This window comes from Natrix helvetica (assembly GCF_964273705.1).
Source record: "Natrix helvetica genome assembly, chromosome: 1".
Lineage (NCBI taxonomy): Eukaryota > Metazoa > Chordata > Lepidosauria > Squamata > Natricidae > Natrix > Natrix helvetica.
The window spans coordinates 302,473,792-302,494,600 of record NC_138548.1 but is presented as its reverse complement, the minus strand read 5'-3'; the positions used below and the strand labels follow the sequence as shown (position 1 = coordinate 302,494,600).

Below are 20,809 nucleotides of genomic sequence, written 5' to 3'. Positions count from 1 at the left end.
GGGGGAAAATTTGTAGCCAACTTTGATCACATTCTATCCAGGGTTTAGAATGCCCTTAAAGGTACAGAGCTCCGCAGAGCCACAGGGAAATCCACCACACAAAACAGGAATAATTGCCTGTCCAATCATTTTAGCTAGTGGAATAAACACATCACTACTGTGGGAGTTCATATTTTTGTAGTAAAATATTGGCAGGCAACTGAAGAGATTTATGGTGCTGAGATTTATCTCTTGATGGAGATCAAGTAAGTTTTCAACCGTGCAAACCTGGAATGTTTAGTCATTCCTGCCTATCTGGAACTATTGTTACAAATAGATCCCCCCCGCCCCCCAATCTGCCAGCATTGCCTTCAAGTAGAAAAGTAGAAAGCAGGGGATACGGTTGAAACTGTCTCCACATATAGGGGACCGCAGTAATATTTCACATGACACAGCACATCTGCAATTTCTTCTGTTAATGTCCCTTTCCCTGGACTTTCAGAGACTAATTCATCCCATTATATATTTTAATCCACTCGTGCAAGAAAACCAATGCCACATATACAGTATAATCTCTTTTGCTGACAGTTACACAAACTGTTAGAAGTTCCGTTGGATAATAATATGTATTCTATCAGCAAGCGCGTGTCAGAAATTCATCAGTTTTATCCGTGGCAAGCGATTATGGACAGATCATGAAATTGCTAGATTTCTGCCTGCGCAGTTACACGGTAGGTGGAATTTGGGGGGGGGGGAGTACAAACAAGACAAACATTTATTGGGGGCATCTCTGTCAACTGACTGGGGAAGTTGCTGCTCTTGAATTTCGGTCTGGAAATGATATTCCTTCAGCCAAATTGACCTGAAGGATTACAAAGAACTGGGTGCAAAAATCGTGAGCTGTAAATCCCTCAGGGAGTACAAAACTGAACCAAGCCTTCCTAGCTTATGTTGAACAGATTTTGAGAATTTAATTATACCTTTCAATTTCCTGGAATTTTTTTTTTGTTTTTGAAGCATGTCTGGCATGCTCACAGCTTAAACTATGTTCTTTATTTTAAATGAATGGCTTGGCATGTCTTTTGTTGTAAGGAGCTTTTATTAGCACTCTGCATAATGTCATAATCTACACCTGTAGAAAAAATACCTCTGTTGGGAGAACTGTATTTCTCCCAGCAACATTTTGGCTTCTGCCAGAACCTACAATTAGAAGAGCTCTCAAAGATCAGTGGGAACTGAGTGCTTCTCCTCTTGTTAAATTCCTTTGCATCTGAGCTACAGTGATCCATTTGAGAAAAATGCTGCTGTGAAAAATGCTATTGTCTTCATTATTCTGTTTGCCATTTTAGTTGGAAGGTAGCTTCATGCATGTAAGAAGGCAAAGCATTTAGCAAGAGTTCATTTTAAATTATAGAGCTTCAATGAATCTACTAGATAATATGCTGCTTTAGAGCAATTTTCCAAAATCTTTCATCCTTTTCTGAAACCCTTCATTTAACAAAACATAACTCAAGAATTATGACTGTTTTATGCACGGAGGTTCAGATGCAGGATGGTGTACTGCTTTACTTTAAGATACAGTCTTCTAACCTCCTCATTTAATTTAAGATTTGTGTATTTATATTTATTCCTATGTATTTGTGTTTTAATTTGACTGTACACCGCCCCGAGTCCCTTTCAGGAGAGGGGGCGGTCTAGAAATCTAAATAAAGTAAAGTAAGTAAGTAAGGTGGGATACCGAATTAAAGACTTTTGGAAGGTGGAATAGCCAGGAGAAAACTCAAACTCCGTGTCAATACCCAAATCCGGAGACACCACCATAGTAAATTATAAAAAGAAAGTAAGGGAAAGAGACTAAAGAGAGGGAAGTTAAATAGATTAAGGCTTAATGTCTTATATTTTTTCTCCTATTCTGGAAACAATACTCTACTTCTATATATTAAAACTTCATCCTACTTCATTAGTACGGAAATCAGTGCCAGAATAAAACCCCTCATTTGAGGGGATCCTTGGTGCTCTCGGAACTTGCTGATACTGATGTTACCTAGTTTGGGTAATGAAACATCTGCAAGACAATAAGCAAAGCTCAGGGAGCACCAAGGATCCCTCATATCAACCCTCAGCTACACATATTCTCCTTTATTAATGCCTCGTTTGTTTAACTATTCTTTCTCTCTATCTGTATCAGCTCCTATCCTGAGTCACCCTCCAACATACTGAAACACAACAGAATATTCAATAAAGAACTTATTTTAGAGGCACAGAAGGTGCTGGAAGTTGAGCTTTATTACAAACTTTTTTTCCCTCTCCAGTGGAGAAATTGGATCTTCCTATCGACTGCTAGCAATTAGAGGTCACATGAAAAAAGTGCCAACACCAGAAACAAAATATCTTAGTCCCATTGAAATGTGTGGGAATGTTTAATTAAAATGAATATAAGACTAAGTGAATGTGAAAACAGCTCCATGCAATTTTGAGCGAGGACCAGTGATGTTCAATTCAAGGATGCAAACACTTTTAACCTAAGCCAAATTAAAGTCATTTAAAAGCAATGTGTATTTTAAATGGTCGGATTTATTACAAATAGCCACAAATATACTAGCTTTTTCTCTAAATGCATTTTCTTTACCAGAAGCAAAAACATGTAAAGGATTTTTTTTTATTAAAAACAAAATCAAGATTCTGAACAAAAAAACATCATGATATGTTAGTATTGTACAATAGCTATGGTGACACAGTTACAAAAATTTGAAAAGGCACTTTAAAAGTTCACAATAAAAAAGGCTAAACGAAAATCTTCTTTTCTTCGACAAAGAATGCAGCGGTTTAATGGAGACACTACACGTGCCGCTTGTTACAATCCTTCATATTTCACGCAAGTACTGTGAATTGTAACAGGACCCACTTCTAGCAGAAGTGCCATTAAAGAAATACCTTCTATTATAAATTTTTCATAAGCAAATACTTTTGGAGAGATTCTTTTTACCAATTGTCAATTACTGAAATCTTGCCAATTGTTAACTCTGATTTCACATATTACAATGATTAGAAACTATTCTCAGCATACATAGCCTGAATAAGGAAACAGAGGCAGCACTCAAGGCAAGCAGGCAAAACGGCCTTCAACAAAATAATACTATGATTCCATAATTACAGCACAGTGATAGAGAGAGGTAATCTTTATAAGACATATGTGGAAGTAAAAATATAGAGTCATGCTGTCATAAAATTCAAAGCTTGCTGAAATAAGATATTTCTAATGGGTAAGGAATAAGGGGGTAAACTCTTTCAGACCTACAGGTAATCCTTGTCTCACAACTGGTTGCAAAAAAGTCAGAAAATCACATGATGTTCTGCTTTATAATCATTGTGACTTATGACCATAAATTGCAAGCTTCATTGTGATTGTAAGTTGAGGACTGTTTGTATTTACAAAGAGTACAATAGCAGAGTTTAACACAAACTGCAGAAATCAACAATTTTCTCTACCTAGGCCCAAAGAAGTATTCCATTATCCACATATATAACTTATAATTTTCTGATATACTTTCATTTTGTCTGTAACATAATATAGTCCACTTCTCTAAGATGAGTGCACTTTATCATGTTGGATTATAATTTGCAGTATCTCCAGCAAGCATGGTCGTAAATCAATATCTCTCAAGATTAGTGGTATGGAAAAAGACTGATACAAGCCATTAACGTAGAGGAGATACAACATTTTTCAGAAATGTTCCTCTTACGTTTACTGTAAAGTCCCCTACATATTAAATGAAAGCCCTACAGAATTCACTCTTAATGATTCTGCAAGTATTTTAAATAGAAAAATGGAACTAAAATTGGGAGAGTTAGAAGACACAAAGGTGACAGAAATATTAATCAAACACCAAGACAACAAATCTGTAACTTCAGAAAACTATTAGCAATGGGGGGGAGGGGGGAAATTTCCAAACTATGTATCTCTTGGCTAGGTATTTCTAAACAGGAACTACAGTTTTCACAATGTATATTATCTCATAGTGTTGCACTGATTTATTTTGGGTGCTGTGTCACTTTTTTTGGAGCGAAGTTGTTTTCCTTTAGCTATAGCTTTAGCTTTAGATTGGGAGCCATCTCTATCCTGGGGCATTAGCCCAGGGTTAGGCTTGCTTCGTCAAATTACTTCCATATTACTATGTAAAGAATTTTGAAATGTTTCCACTTTCATACAAGTCTCCAGGATGCCAAATTTATTACATATAGTGTTTATTTCAAGACAGAAATTCATCTCTCTCTCTCTCTCCCTCTCTCTCCTTAAGTAGTTGGAAAATTACTTTCAATTGAGAAATGGATTTATTCTGAAATGGCAGCAAAGCACACGTTTTAAATGAAACATTACTGTGATATTTCCTCCTTCTAATAGTATATTCAGGCTGGTGAGACTCTAATCAAAATACCACCTTATTAAAACTATATGTGCCTATAGGAAACTGATTGTCAGTTAGATAAGAAAATGGTTAATGTAGGGTGGAATGAAATGTCCTATTTAAATAGCCTAGAGCAGGGATATGTAATTTAACATCCCTCCAGCTGGATTTAAATTTCCAGCAGCCTCTGGATGCTAAGGGCAAGGGATTCTGGGAACTATGGATAAAATTAGAGGAGGTCACCACCTTATCTCTGTTTGGTCCTAGTCCTGGTCTTCTTTTATAAGAGCACAACATGCTGTAATATTTTGTTGTAGAACACAGAAAGCTGATAAATGATCCCATTCAACAATCTCCATGCAACAGAGAATACAATATGTGTGTGTGTGTGTGTGTGTGTGTGTGTGTGTGTATGTATGTATGTATGTATGTATGTAATATGTATGTATGTATATATATATAGGAACTGCTGCGTAATGGACAAAAACAAGGGGATTATTGACCAACATGCCCCATTTCTTGCTAAAGAGCTATTTCCCCATTGCTTAGAAAACATAGTCTGTTTCACAACAGATGCTATTCTTCCTACTATGCTGGAAAGAGATTAGCCCATTTTAAATGGATTTTGATGAAATAATGCCAAAATAATCCCTCAAATGACTGTCCCTGTTTAGTCCAATTTATATTCCCGATGCTTACTTTTTAAGTTCTTTCTTAGTTCTCCCCTTCCCCCTCAAAAAAGTCATCTTTTAATTGCTTGAATTACTTGCACTTCTCAATGCGCTGTAAATAAAGTTGTCTAAACTGCGACCCACCCCTCCAAACAGATATATCAGAATATCATCTTCAGAAAGAACTTCATGTGAAAAAGGCAATTTGAAGAGGCTTCAAGGCAGACACACAACATCAAAAGTCCATTTAATGGGAAGCCTTTGGAGGATCCATATAGGCTGGATTATAAGGGGGTTGAGCTGGAGGAGCCGAGGCACCAACTGTGAAAAAAAACAAGCAGACAAGCACAACAGGTTAGCAGCTTACTTTATCTTTTTATATTTATTTCTGCATATTTCTTAGATTTTCATCACATGCTGGTGTCCACATACAGTAGTTATGAAATCAAGGAAGATCTCTAGCTTGATCTTTAAATTCTGAAAATTAAATTGCAGAACGAACCGTATAAAAGTGACTGAGTGTCCATGGGGTACCTTTGTTCTTCCATCATAGAAAACAACGCAAACACATTACTTGGAGTGCTCTGTTAAGATATCTACGTTGAGGCCTTATTCTTATACTTGGAAAAGAAGCCTTCCTTGTTGGGCCAAAATGTCTCCTTAATCTCCATCTAGATCTTCTTCTCTATTGATAATGTTGAGTTGATTGCCTGCTGCAATATAACAACACTCCTTCTATAGAGGTAATCCTTGAATCCCATTTGTTTAGCAACTATTTGAAGTTGTAACTGCACTGAAAAAAAGTGACTTACAACCAGCTCTTTAATTTATGGCTATCACAGAGTACCCATGTTCACATGATCAAAATCCAGACATTTGGCAACCGGCATGCATTTATGATGGTTGCAGTGTCCTGGGGGTCATATGATCACCATTTGTAACCTTCCCAGCCAGCTCTCAACAATGGAGGGAATCGTTTACTTAGCAATTGTAGTAATTCACTTAACAACGGTGGCAAAAAGGTCATACATTTGGATGTGACTCACTTAACAATCACCTTACTTAGTAATGGAAATTATGGCCCCAGTTGTGGTTGTAACTTGGAGACAACTTGTATCTGAAAAGTTAGGTTGTTGCTTCTTTCTTTTCCACCACATCTTTTATTACCCTACAGAGATCTATATGTAAAGTAGTCTGTCTCTGGTTTCCTGATAAACATTGTGTAAGAAATGACATTGCTAGGCCTTTTCAAATCCTTGAAGGAGGGCTGCCCTTTGATGAAGGACAAACAAAGCACCTCCTTGAAGATCTTTCATGAAGCAAAGTATGCTCTATGGGAAAAGACTAAAAAAAGTCTATCCTCTGCAGTGCTGGTCAAAGTCCTTCTAGGCTGGGATGTCTCAGCAAACGCTGTAGGAAGGCCATGGAGTGCACCAAACCTATCCTGTAGCATGAGTCAAAGCAATCTGCCCTAAAGCCACCTTCTCGTAAACCAAAGCTCTTCCAGGCAGAGACGCTTCAGTATCTGCTGAATTCTGCACCCTGGGTTGAAGTCATCCAACCTGCAAGCATTTTGGCCAGTACTGGAGGCAGATGTTTAAGAGGAAATTTCTAGCACAGTGTGGCTCACTACTCAGCTCTGTTCTTTAGGAAAGGTGACCACCAGCGGAATAAAATCATCAGTAAAAAGGGATTTCAACCAGATAGCCTCAGAAGAATTTAAACAGAAGTGATAGTTTATTTGTATTAAAGAAGCCAAGTTTCCCAAGAGAGCAAATATGAATTTATAATTTGAGGCTGTACATGTTTTGAAAAGAAAGACTACTGTGAGCTACTATTTATTTCCTTTTCTTTCTAGCAGTTTCAGTACATCGCTCCCCTCTTCTTGCCTTACCTGCAGTGGTGGGTTTCTGCCGGATCGCACCGGATCGCGCGATCCGGTTGGCCAATGAACCCGGAAGTAAGTTTCCTGCCCCGTCCCTTTCACGGGACGGCGCTTGCCTGCGCTCCACCAGCTTGGGCGCGACCGGAGAAGTTTCTCTTCTCAGAAATGTCTTCAGTGGAGCGGTGGCAGCCTGCGTCCCTTTCAGGAGCTCCACTAAGGAAGCTTCTCCAGTCGCACCCAAGCTGGTTCACGCTGCGGAGACGAAATGCCAGCCTTCGGGTTGCAAACCCCACCTGCCCCCCCTTCGCGCCTCTTGCAGCTGCCAGTTGCTCAGGAAAGGCGGGAGGCTTCAGCTGGCCAACTTGTGTAAGACAAGACAGGCAAGCTGGTGGGCGCATGCCCAGGACAACGTAGAAGGTGCAGAATCAGCTCTGTCTGAAGGCGAGAAGGCTCGGAGCTACCACCACCCCTGCTTGGATCCTCTTCTTTAGGGGTCAGCGGAGGATCGGCTGCGACAGCCTTGCAGAGCAGCGCGCGGAGTCCGTCTCTCTCCTCCTCCTACCAGCCGAAGGAAAAGCCCCGGGAAGACGGGCTCCACGCGCTGCTCTGCAAGGCTGTCGCAGCCGATCCACCGCTGACCCCTAAAGAAGAGGATCCACCACCGCTTCTTCTTTAGGGGTCAGCGGAGGATCGGCTGCGACAGCCTTGCAGAGCAGCGCGCGGAGTCCGTCTCTCTCCTCCTCCTACCAGCCGAAGGAAAAGCCCCGGGAAGACGGGCTCCACGCGCTGCTCTGCAAGGCTGTCGCAGCCGATCCTCCGCTGACGCCTAAAGAAGAAGCGGTGGTGGATCCTCTTCTTTAGGGGTCAGCGGAGGATCGGCTGCGACAGCCTTGCAGAGCAGCGCGCGGAGTCCGTCTCTCTCCTCCTCCTACCAGCCGAAGGAAAAGCCCAGAGGAGACGGGCTCCACGCGCTGCTCTGCAAGGCTGTCGCAGCCGATCCTCTGCTGACCCCTAAAGAAGAGGATCCACCACCGCTTCTTCTTTAGGCGTCAGCGGAGGATCGGCTGCGACAGCCTTGCAGAGCAGCGCGGGGAGTCCGTCTCTCTCCTCCTCCTACCAGCCGAAGGAAAAGCCCCGGGGAGACGAGCTCTGCGCGCTGCTCTGCCGGGCTGCAGCGCGTGGAGCCCGTCTCCCCGGGGCTTTTCCTTCGGCTGCAGGAGGAGGAGAGAGAAGCCACTTCGGCCACTCTCTTCCAGGCGCCCAGCTGGGACCGAAAAGGTGCCCTTTTGACCAAGACCAACTGGAAGGTATGTGTGTGTGAGAGGGGGGGGGGGAAAGTGAGAAAGAAAGAGTAAGAGAGAAAGGAAGGAAGGGAGAGAGAGAGAAAGAGAGAGAGAGACAAAGATAGAAAGAGAAAGAGAGAAAGAAAGAAAGAAGGAAAGAGAAAGAAAGAACGTTGGAGAGAGAGACACAAGAAGGATGGAGGGAAGGGAGGGAGGAGGGAGGAAATAAGTGGGGGAGAGAGACAAGAAAGAAAGAAAGAAGGAAGGAAGACAGAGGAAGAGAAAGGAAAGAAAGAAAGAGGGAAAGAGAGGCACAAGAAGGAATGAAGAAAGAAAGAAAGTGGGGGAGAGAGACACAAGAAAGAAAGAAGAAGGAAGAAAGAAAGGAAGAGGGAGAGAGACACACAAGAAAGGAAGGAAGGAAAGAAAGGAAGGAAGGAAGGAAGGAAAGAAAGAGGGAGAGAGTGACACAAGAAAGAAAGGAAGAAGGAAGGAAGAAAGAAAAAGAAAGAAAGAAAAAGGAAGAGAACTTATGATCACAATTGAGCCCAAAATTTTGGTTCCTAAGCAAGAGCATTGTTAAATGAGTTTCACCACATTTACAAGTTGGTCACTCCCACCCGGTCACATGACTGCTAAGCCACGCCCACAAAATAGGCCACACCTACGTTCCAAAAAAATTTGAAACCCACCACTGCTTACCTGGCACTGTTTCCTGGTATGGCGGTGGCCTTATAGGTTGCGTAGGATAAGGTGGAGGGTATTGGGTTGGGTAGGGTGCTGCTGGCATTCCAGGCTGGGGCTGTACTGGCAATGGATTGTACCCTTGGTATGGTCCTCCAGCATAAGCAACGGGTACCCCAGGCTGCTGAGGGTAAGGCATCTGCACCACAGTTGTGGCTGTGGACACAACAGCTGTAAAACACAAGAAGGGTGTTTAAGAAGGAATCAGCACAGGAATGTGGTCATTAGGAGTCACGGCATCTATGTGGTTACTATATTGGCATCCTTTAGTCTCAAAAGACTATGGTATTGCGCTCTGGAATGAGGTCCTAACACAGCATCTGGTGTGGCTAAAAAGTCCAATTCGGGAGTGGTAATCCCCAGATTTCACTAGTTCCGGGACTGCCTCTGCCTCAGCCTGCCGCACAAGTGTCTCTCCGAATTGGAGAAGGCCATGCTGCGTCTTTATCCTCCAAGCTGAACGATCAGAGTTCAAGGTTTCCCAGCTCTTTATGTCAATTCCTAAGGTTTTTAGATCCCTCTTGCAGATATCCTTATATCGCAGCTGTGGTCTCCCTCTGGGGAGCTTTCCCTGCACTAATTCTCCATACAGGAGATCTTCTGGAATCTGACCATCAGCCAGTCTCACGAGATGCCCAAGCCACCATAGACATCACTGTTTCAACAGTATACACATGCTAGAGATTCCAGCACGTTCCAAGATTGCACTATTTGGAATTTTGTCATGCCAGGTGATGGGGTTACTAGGAGTAGAAAATGCCATCAAGTCACATAATCAATTGATCTATCAATCACAGTGTAATGGGTATGGGGGGAAACCTTTGGAGACAGGGTGAAGCGATGATACTTAGGGAATTATCAGATAAGAGGCAGCATAGCCTGCAGCTGGAGAGTGGGCCAAGCAAGAAACTCAGAAGGGACTATCCAAACTTTTTCAGGCTGTAAGGATGACAGCAGAATTGTACTTTCAGACTTGCAGACTCAGTTGATGTTTCTTTACAATAAAGTAGAATTAACTTCTCTGGTTATGTTTTCCTGTCTGATTTACCTGGTAAGGCTAACTCAGGACAGAAGGAAACTCAGCATTTCCCCTCTTCCTGCTAGTTTTATAACTTGGCAACTGTTTTTTCAAATAGGTTTTGAGACTTCCTCCATAGGCATGAGGTAGAAAAAGAAATGTATCATTCCTCCCACCAGAAATGTTACTTCTACTAAAAGCCACGCCAAGAGAAGATGTCTGATATTCTGGTATCTTACGTCCCATGTCTGCTGATCTGCCGAGCTACTTAGAAGCTGTAAGACAACCTTTCCATCTTTATTCAGGAATGTCAAGACTACAATACCCAGAATTCCCTGCAGGTACGGTCACTGGAATCTCCCAGCTCCTGGAGATTTCTGAGAATTATAGTCCTAGGTCAGTGATGGCAAACCTATGGCACGCATGACACAGGTGGCATGCGGAGCCATTTGTCAGGGCACGCGAGGCGCTGCCCTGTCAGCTGGCCAGCACACATGCGCGCGCTGGCCAGCTCAGTTCACCTTTTTTAAAAGCCATTTTTCGCCCTCCCCAGGCTCCAGAGGCTTTATAGGAGCCTGGGGAGGGCGAAAAGAGCCCCCCCGCCTCCTCCGGAGGCTTCATGAGCTTCTGTGAAGCCTCCCAAGCGTAAAAAACCGGCCCTATGGGCAAACCGGAAGTTCGGGAACGGACTTCCTGTTTGCTCGGAGGGTTGTTGTGACTGCTCCGGAGGCTTCAGGGAAGCCTCCTGAAAGTCCCTGAAGCCTTTGGAGCACTTAAAACGACCCTCCAAGCAAACCGAAAGTAACTTCCAGTTTGCTTGGAGGGTTGTTTCGACTGCTTCGGAGGCTTCAGGGAAGCCTCCTGAAAGTTCCTGAAGCCTCCGGAGGGCTTCCCGGGAGGCGGGGGAGGCTGTTTTCGCCCTCCCCAGGCTCCTATAAAGCCTCTGGAGCCTGGGGAGGGCGAAAAATGGCTTTTAAAAAAGGTGAACTGAGCTGGCCAGCGCGCGCATGCGCGCTGGCCAGCTGACAGGGCAGCGCCTCGCGTGCCCTGACAAATGGCTCCATGTGCCACCTGTGCCAGGGGTTCGTGCCTGTAGTGCACGCATGTGCACTGGGGGGGGGGTCACGCATTGCATTATGGGTGCGGCATGCCTGCACACGACCCCCCTGCGCTCCCCCCACTTATGGCACGCGAGCCAAAAAAGGTTTGCCATCACTGTCTTAGGTTAAGTAAAGATACCTGCCACAGTAAAGCTGAACTCCCTTCAGTTTGTCACATGTGCAGAGAGCCAAAGGAAACTGCAACTCTGTTGACGGAGATAAGTTTTGTTTCCTTGTTCAGCCTCTGATCTAAAGCTAGTTACATTTTAAACAAGTGACTTTTCACCTATTTTAAAAGCAGCATTTCTGGGAAGCGTTCTGCTGTGTCTGCTTTTCTTGCCCCATGCGCTCAACAACATCACTCATAGTTTTCCTCAAACAGAGCAACAATTCAGCCAGGGAGGATACTTACGCTGCGGTCTCCTTCGGCAGGCTTTATACAGGCAGCAACACGAGCAGGTGAAGCAGAGAATGATGCCTACTACAAACACGACGAAAATTGAAATGCCAATTGCTATAAACGTCCCACTGAAAAACATTGAGAATGCAAGTTGTCTGAGTTATAAAGGCTTCGGAAAATAATACATTTACACCAAGAGCATTTCGCTATTCTAAATGCAAACTAAAATGGGAAACATGTCAGGCGAAACATCAAAATGCAAGATTTGCGCATGGTTAATCTCCATCAACTCAAACTTTCAGAGGGGCAGTTTTATTAATTTACTGCCGCGGATAAGGAAAAAAAAAATCAAGTAGGCGGGCCAAAGGCACAAAAAGAGTTTCACTTCTTTTAAAAGTATACCACATAGATGTCAAGCATGTAAAAAAGTGAAAAAGAGGTGAGGCTCATCTGCATAGTCATATCCACCATGCTGACTTTTTACACCCTTTTTTTTTTAACTTCTTGTCTACTGCCACATCAAGAACTTTGACACACCCAGATGTTGCAGAGTACAAATCTGATCAGCCCCAGCCACTGCACGGGGATTATAAGACTCCCTAAACAACTGGACAGAACCTTGGCTATGAGCTTCCCCAGAATAAGCCTCACTAAACGTGTCTACATAGACATTTATTTTGTTAAATCTAGACAACATATCTTTTTCAGAAGATCACAAAACCCTTGGTTAGTTTTAATCCACGATGTTAACTTTACACAAAACAATAAAGAAGAATTTCACTTTGAGGACTTTACACGTATGATGACTAAAAAAAGAAAAGTTAACAGAAATTCAAGGTTATGATTCAGAAATGCTTATTCAGAAGGTAATATTTATGACTTCCCTTTACAAAGGAAAACTGTTTTCCAGTGAATTGTAAACTCCAGATGCAAATAAAATCTTTAATGATTTCATCCTGGTATTAATCTTTAATTTACTATTTTATTTATTGATTAGGTTTTATCCCGCCTTTATAAGAAATTCAAGGCAGTGAACATTCCTAATACTCCTTCTTCCTCCTATTTTCCCCACAAAAACCCTGTGAGGTGAGCCAAAGGTGAGTGAGTAGCCCAAAATTAACTGGCAGGTTTTTGTGCCAGATATAGCACGCAAATAAAAGCAGGCAGCATTTCGGTCTAATGTTTACAGTACCAGACTAGAAAACGGGTGCGGCAACTAAAATCAGTCACCTGGTTTCCAGCCTACACCTTAAACACTACTGCATGCTTTTATATTAAGCCTTTGCTTTCTGCATGTAAATGAAACTCTCTCATCTCTTTTCTTGGGGGAACAGGTTGTTGCTCAGACTTCATGCACTTTATACTCAGACCAAATTGTTCCCACCGTCCTTTTCATAGACTGATTGCTCCTGTGCTCATATTCATTTGACCTCTTAATCTCTGATGCGGTTACGTCTGATAATATAGTCTGAGTCTATCCAAATGCCAGTCCTTCAAAGAAAGCAAAGTCAAGGAACAGACATGGCAGGGATCCCAGACATTCTCCTTCACTGTTGGGGTATACATTAACTAAATCTGGGAAGTTTGTCCAAAACTTTCACTGCCCCTCTTTTAAGGAGAAGACTGTCTAGGGAGGGTACTCTGTCTCTTTGTCACACTTTCTAATTTCTTAGGGCTAAGCAACTATTTGTCCCTTCTCCTCCTCCTCAAGACCAGAGCTAAATTTTTATATATAGCAACTGAATGTGCAAAATATTTGCATATGGCTTTTTTGCATTGCTGATAAATCCTTCAGCAAGAACATTTTATAAAAGCTTAGCCAATGATGAAAAGTAAGGTCCGAGGCTTGGATTTTTATTCCAGTGGTATAACTTCAGTATAAATTTAATAAATATATAGATATGAATGGCGTTTGAGTGTGACATCAGTTTATAAGTATAGGAAGCATTTTGGGGGGGGATAATCGTTATCCAAACTTTCATTTCCCCAGGTTCTATTCTACAATGGAAATACTCCTAATAATGTTATGTTTAAAAAATCCAGACATGACTGCTTATTTCACAATAAATAATAATGTCATGTGGTCGTCAGTCTATGTCCGAGGCATGTTTGATATTTTTTCTTACATAGGAACAATATTTATCATGCCAACGCTAGATGATTCTGGGAAACAGCATCTGAAATGCAAACTAGATCCAAATCATTTGTAAGATCAGGAGAGATATTTATGGCTCTCTCCCCACCACCCAGGTTTTTGTAAATTAACCAATAATTTAATATTTAAATTTTTCAATCTATTCTAAATTCAGGACTAGTGATTGTAAACACCTTTATCCATATGTATTGTTTGTATTGTATTGTATTATATATAATGCAGAGACAAAGGAGAACATCTTGTCATGGTCAATCTCATGGTAAACCAGACTAAAATGGTAAAGACTGACTTAAATCAATGAGGTGAGTTAATGGTTAATTTTATATGGAATGGGCAAACACCAAAGACATATCCTTTAAAGCTACAGCTTTTATATTGTTGGTGGTACTTTCAATTTTTCCAGATTTTAATCTGCATCATACGACATATTTATTCAGATAAGCACCAAGTAATGGCATGACAATGTTAACAGCAATAACATTATCAGAATGAAAAACAAAGTTACTCTTTTGTGCCTTACTGGATAATATCCTTCACCCTTTGAAATCCTAGCAAATTCTTGGATGCAACTATAGAGGTCCATAGAGATTGTCAGTCATCCAGGTCATGGTTGTCCCAAAAATGCTTTTTCAGGAGGCAATTGGACTTCCTTGTTTTTTCTTTGAAGAAAAAGACAAAAAAAAAAAAAAGTCCAGTTGCCTCCTGAAAAAGCATCTTTGGGACAACCATGACCTGGATGACTGACAATCTCTATGGACTTTTAGCTATCATATTTGAGATTAACAGCCTTCGAATGGTGTGGGAGTAGGAATGGATTTCCAGAGGGGGAAAAATTGCAGACTATAGGAACCCGGAGCTATTCAGGTGACCCTGAGGATAAAGATAAACCTCCAAGTGCTTCAACCCTCTAAAAGGATGCAGATGACCAGCTGTCTGCAAGGAATATAAATCCTTCCATTCCCCACCATCCAGTCAGAGCTGAAGAAGTTTCTTGGATGAGAAGCGAAACGTCTTCAAAGAAAAAATAAGAAAGTCCAATTGCCTCTTGTTTAATCACCTTTGGGATAACTATAGAGGGAATTTAATTCTATTGCCAACCTTTAAGGTAACTAAACATACAGTATTTGGGCAGTATTGGGTCAGAAATGAAGTGTAAGATTGTGATCTAGAACAAGTCTATTTAAAATGGCAGGGAAAATGTTTGTGGTGGTGGTGCAGAGTAAGTGGGGACAGTTATACTTAAATGCCTTGAAATTTTCGAAAAGAAGTATGATTTACCTAAAACCAGTTTGGCATGGTGACATTATGAGACTACAAACCAGGAGAAACCAGGAAATTGTGATTTTAGCCATGCCTTTGGCATGAAGCCAGCTAAAATACTTTTTTTCTCAGTTCTGGGAAAAAGGCTATGCTATGACAAACCTTTTCCAAAAATCTTGCCAAGGAAATAGCACGGACTTGTCCAGGCATCTATCAGGAATGAAGACTGACTTGAAGATATACACACATGTAAAAGCTGAATAGGGATATATAGTACCAAATATATACTACCTGATCTATGATGTGCTACATTATGATACCAAGTATATAAATGGGGGGTAATGAGATGGCTATTTTGTATGTAAGGTACTGGTTTCCCTCCTGAAGTTTTATTTTTATTTGTAATCATGTTGTTTTTAGCTGTTTTAATTGTTTTAACTGTCACCCAACTTCACATCCGTGAGATTCATGACTACATAGCTGTGATAATAAATAAATAATGACCTGCATACACACAACTATTATGATTTTTGTATGATCTGGATACTTCAGCAGCTAATAAACCTCCATCTAATTTAAATCTAGTTTAAAATTCAACCAATTTTAAAAATCTGATTATGATCCATATTTTGGAGATCTAATAAAACTTGAAGGTGCTTGATGTGTAGGTATATGTTTATGCCCATTGTCGGTTGTTTTTGGGTTAAAGTAAACCTTAAAGCTGAGGTTTATCAAATTCTTGGGAAAAAGTGAAGGTTTAAAGATGTTAATATATTGTTAAATTATATCCCCAAAACGTTGATTTTTTTTTAAAAAAATTACAAGCTTTGGTTATATATTCCTTGGGCACAGAGAAGTATGGAATCAGAGACCCAAAAACCCAAGACATATTGAAATCTGACCTTTTAAAAAAATCTTCAATTGCTTCTTAAGATCTAAACTTTTCAATTAGCCTCCCTTTGTTCTATTGGGGTTGCTGTTAAGTGCCTTGTTAGAAGCAGGTTCCATACATTTTCAGTCATGGATAAAGAGGTTGAACTTTTGTGAGATCTACCCAAGTGCTAATGGTGCCTAGGCCAGGCCAATTCTGAAGAGAGATAACTCATGGTCTATTAGGATTAACATTTCTTTCCTTCTTCCAGAATGGAATTCCAACATTAGTAAAGAATCATTTGAAAATGTTCATTGAGCTAGCTTATATTTTATTAAACAGCTATATATAATGGTGCCAGTTGCGTTTCCACAGTGAAACCTCTAGAGAAGAGATAATTTGGAACACTTAGTGCAAAATATCTATTTCTATAACTTCTACTTTGTTTGTTTTTCTTCTGGGTGCTTAAGGTTTTCCTAGAAACTCTACATACAGAAGGGGAAAAAAACAGCTGGAGATGAAGAAGTCATGAGGACAGGATTAAAGATGATCTCACCAGGCATACTGCTTCATTGTGCAAAACTGTTTTTGCCCAGAAGACAAGCTGTTATTTTGATACAAGCAGGGGCATGTCCCACAAAGTGCTCATTTGGAGTGCCTTCCAGCAAGTGGCATCATGTAGCCGGGTAAAGAGAAAGGAACAAGGAAGGAGGAAATAGATCCTTCCATGTTTGCACTTTCTTTAAATTAAAATCTCAACAGATCAGGTCACAAAGAAAAGGGATGCGATCTAGATAGGTTTCTTTACCTATGTTAAAGAAGCATTATTTTTCTTTTACTGTAGATGCCCCAAGGAAAGTATCAGCTCCCTTAATGTACAATATATGAAGTTACTTTAATTTTCCAATCTGGACAAAAAGTCATCATTTGTATTAGCTTGATTCTGGAAACAGATCCAAAATTGACTGTTAAAAGGATACTGTAGACACAGTATTTTTTGTTGTATAGAACCCTACATCGTGATAGGAAAAGCAGGCTGTGTGCCACTCAATTATCCATTTATCTCTTTACAACACAACTCACCACAAGGTATCTATCAAGAGACACAAGGCCTGTCCTCTCTAACCTTATGAAAACAAGATACGTAGCCAAGGACACAGAATGATTTACTTCTATGCTAGTCTATGCCAAGTACTGTCATGGCAAATTATTTTGCTGGGAACACAAGCACTACACGTTGCTACTTAATGACTGACTCTTTCTAGTTTGTGTAGTTAATTACCAACACATTAAAAGGATAAGAATTATTTTTATACTTTGGTAATGGCTTTCTTCTTTGGCTTGAGCAAGAAAATTTGACATTAAAAAAACCCCTTTGCTTCTTCATGTAGTTATGTTTCCTGGACTTTGCAAAGTGAAAAAAGATTAAATGACTGCTATTAATGGAATAGGTATTTCTTCTGAATAAATAATATCCCAAAGTTACACAGGAGAGCTCCAAGGCTCATGGTTAATGAATGAAAGGAAAGATGCCTGCCAACAAAATGCATAAAGTTTACCTCATTTTGGCTTCCAGGGAGGAAAAAACCCTTATATTTTCTTTTCAAAATTTCCTTTGGCGATTCTGTCCCTTAGAACTCTTGCTTCTTTCACTGAGAAATAAAACTACAGTAGCCACATCTCTGGATAAAACCGGAAGACATGTGATTTGTCTCACATCTCAACAGGAAAAGTAGCTTCTTTGATCACATCCTGCTCCCTGCTCAGAGTTTTCTTAAAGATACAGAGCACCGCTGGGCCACAGACATCCCAAGTGCAGCAGGCACGGCAGAAACAATTGCTCAAACAAACCTAAACTGCTCAATAGAACTAGCAGTGTCTTCCCAACCCTTTTACCACAAATGAAAAATATCTCAAGTTTTTCTGCACAAAATATTTGGATGCATTTTGAACAGGAGCAAAATGATCAATTAAGGACCGTCTCTTTAAATCCTAAAATCACACGGGGTGTCTTTGCTTGAATGATTTTACTCTTAAATATATTGCTGGACTACTCCCTACCCCTGTACATTTGCTTTGATCCCTGCAAAATAAACAAACCAGCTGAGAGGATTGGATAAGTACATCTCACCAGTAGCTTGAGAAAGCACATCAGAGAACTGTGCAGAGAGGAGATAGAGAATTGTACGTGAATAAGATGGCGAAAGGAAATATCAAAAACATGGATGACAAAATTGAAAGGATACATAATGCCTTAGCAATCAACGAACAAAAAATCCAGAACATCGAAACAAAAATAGAACAAACAGATCAGAAGATGGAAAAAATGGAGCTGAAATATAGACAAATTAATAAAGAATTAGAGTTATCAATAATCCAACTTGAAAATGAAAGAGCATCAGAAGACTAGGAAAGAAACAGGAAAGAAGAACAGAGGCAAGAAAGAGAGAGAGCAGAAAGGGAAGGAGCGAGAGGGAAAAGTCAGATACAAACCAGAAGCAACAAAAAACACCCCATCTAAAGATGGACCAGGAAATAACAATTATTTCGATAAACTTGAATGGACTGAACGCACCCAAAAAAGAGCACAGATGTTTAATAAACATAAGAAACTGAAGGTAGATTTAACCTGTAAAGAGGAAGTGCATATTAAAAGGGAACATAGGAATTTACTGAAAAACAAAAAAACTAGGGAAATTATATACAGCACTGGCAGAAAAAAAAGAGGAATAGCAACCTATATAAAGGAAAAAATAAATTCCAAAGCAGTCTACTCTGATGAAGAAGGCAGGATGCTAATGATTGAATTAGAGAACAGAAAAACCAATATTATTAATAATCATATATGCACCAAATCAGAAACAAGAGGAATTCTATAGGAAATTACACAACAAAATAAATGAATTAGAATACGAAAATATTTGCTTAATTAGGGATTATAATGCAATAGTGCATTAATACAATAGATTATTGCAATAATGCAATAGATAAAAAAACTGGACTATGAAAGCAAAAAGAAAAAAAATACGTTACACAAATCCTTTTTTGAGATGGCAATGGAATATAAACTACATGATATTTGGAGAGAAAGGTACAAAACAAGAAAGCAATATACCTTTTATTCAAACCCCCACCAGTCCCTATCAAGAATTGACATGGCTTGGATTTCATCTGGTCTATGTAATCAATTAGACAAAATTGAAATAGAAGCAAATGAGTGGGCAGATCATAATCCAATAAAATTAAGATGGAAAGGTCAAAGAAGAAGAAAAAGATGGATGATGAATTCAAATATTGTACATGAAATAGAATATACTCAAATGCTGGAGAAAGAATTAAAACTATTTTTTAGAATAAATAAAAAAGAAGACACCTCAATTCAAAATCTCTGGGACACTATGAAAGCATATACAAGAGGCCTCACAATTGCCTACATGGCGAGAAAAACTAGAAAACAAAAAGAGCAACAAGAATACAAATGAAATATAATAGAAGGGGAAACAATATAAGGTGAGCGATATCGATTGGCAATTGCTATTAGAAAGAACAGGAAGCTCCTGTTCGTATTGTATTGTGTAAATGTGGTGTACGTCTAAGTTTTGTGTGTGGGTATTTTACATGTTTGTAAATATTTTTTTTAAAAAAGATGGTGAGATATGCCCACGTGCTTGCTCTTCACACTATAACAGAAATCAGGGATTTGAATTCTCAACCGAGACTTCGGAAGGCTCTTGGGGGTTTCTTTAATCCCTCCTATCTAATCAAAAGTAACTCAGCATTTGTTATTTCTAGTTTCACTCTGTGTGTGGACACATCTAGTGATCTGAAAGACCCACCGGTGGCTTATGTCTGTTTAACAATGGTAGGGCAGACTCATTTGGTTCTCCTAAAATTACAAGGATTTTCCACCAGTTCCAGGTATTTGGAAAAGAGCTCTAGCAGGACTACATTTGACTCATTTGACATTAAAAAAGTTTTCAGACTGCTTCTTTTTCATGGGCTTCTATAATACATCCCTTTAATTTAAAGGTCCCTTATTTGATATTACAATGATATAATGATAATGTTACCTAGTTGGGTAAAGAAATGTCTGCAAGAAGACAATCAAGCTCAGACAGCACCAAGTAGCCCAATCCTGTAATTATTTGTAATATACTACTGTTTCAATTGCTTTTTTTATTCTGTGTCTGCACAGTGATTAGTATAATACATACTTCTGATTAGATTTTGTGGGTGTCAATGATGTCTCTAGGAGGTTCTACCTCCAACTTGGTCCTTGTTGCTGGTGGTCATCATATCCTTTTTCCTTCTATCTTTCCCACCTTTATAGGTTTCTCCAGAGAGTTGGGGCTATAACATGTGTCTGAAATATGATAGTTTATTCTGCTAATCTGTGCTTTGAGTGAGAATTCTGGGTTGATTTGGTTGATGATCCATTTGTTTGTTTTCTCGATTGACCATGGTATTCACAAGTGTCTTCTCTAACATCAAATCATCAATTCTCTTCCTATGCTGCTTCTTCAAAGTCCAATTTTCATTGTTGGGGACAATATGCTGACACTGTAAACCGCTTAGAGCAGGGGTGTCAAACTTGCGTCGTCACGTGATGCATCGCAACTTTCCCCCATGCTAAAACAGGGGTGGGAGTGGCCACTGCGTGACGCATCCGGCCTGTGGGCTGCAAGTTTAACACCCCTGGCTTAGAGACAGCCACAAAGCACTTTGGATCAGTATATGACTTTAAATGCTATTGTTATTTCATGGCATGTCACAAGAACTGCTGCTTGAATTATTTTTATCTTAGTAGGTACAAGTAGTCCTTGTTTAGCAACCATAATTGGGACCAGGAACTCACTCACTAAGCTGCACAGTGACTAATCGGAAATCTATATATAGTTTTACTTCTGTTTTCTCCATAATTCTGTTTGTTGTAAGCCGGATGTGACGCACACAAATAGCTGTCATGTTATTGCAGGACAGTGCAATGATCATAGATGGGAAGTGCCCGATTGGTGATTACATAACCTTAGGATCAGT

At 40.2% G+C, this 20,809-nt stretch overlaps 1 protein-coding gene and 1 long non-coding RNA gene across 2 annotated transcripts in view; one reads left to right on the top strand and one right to left on the bottom strand.

Moving 5' to 3' along the window:
* Positions 1-1,519: 1,519 nt before the first annotated feature.
* LOC309382941 lies at positions 1,520-4,932 on the top strand. Its single transcript, XR_014173732.1, has 3 exons — positions 1,520-1,534; positions 1,709-4,811; positions 4,849-4,932. It is a non-coding gene; the product is annotated as an uncharacterized lncRNA (long non-coding RNA).
* Positions 4,933-5,240: 308 nt separating this feature from the next.
* The window catches only part of SHISA5 (shisa family member 5), a 36,380-nt gene continuing 20,811 nt past the window's right edge, over positions 5,241-20,809 (bottom strand). The window contains exons 4-6 of the mRNA XM_081934925.1: positions 11,499-11,614; positions 8,927-9,139; positions 5,241-5,377 (exon numbers count right to left, since the gene is read on the bottom strand). Coding sequence (XP_081791051.1) covers positions 5,304-5,377; positions 8,927-9,139; positions 11,499-11,614 — 403 coding nt within the window. The 3' untranslated portion in view covers positions 5,241-5,303. The remainder of the gene's footprint in view (positions 5,378-8,926; positions 9,140-11,498; positions 11,615-20,809) is intronic.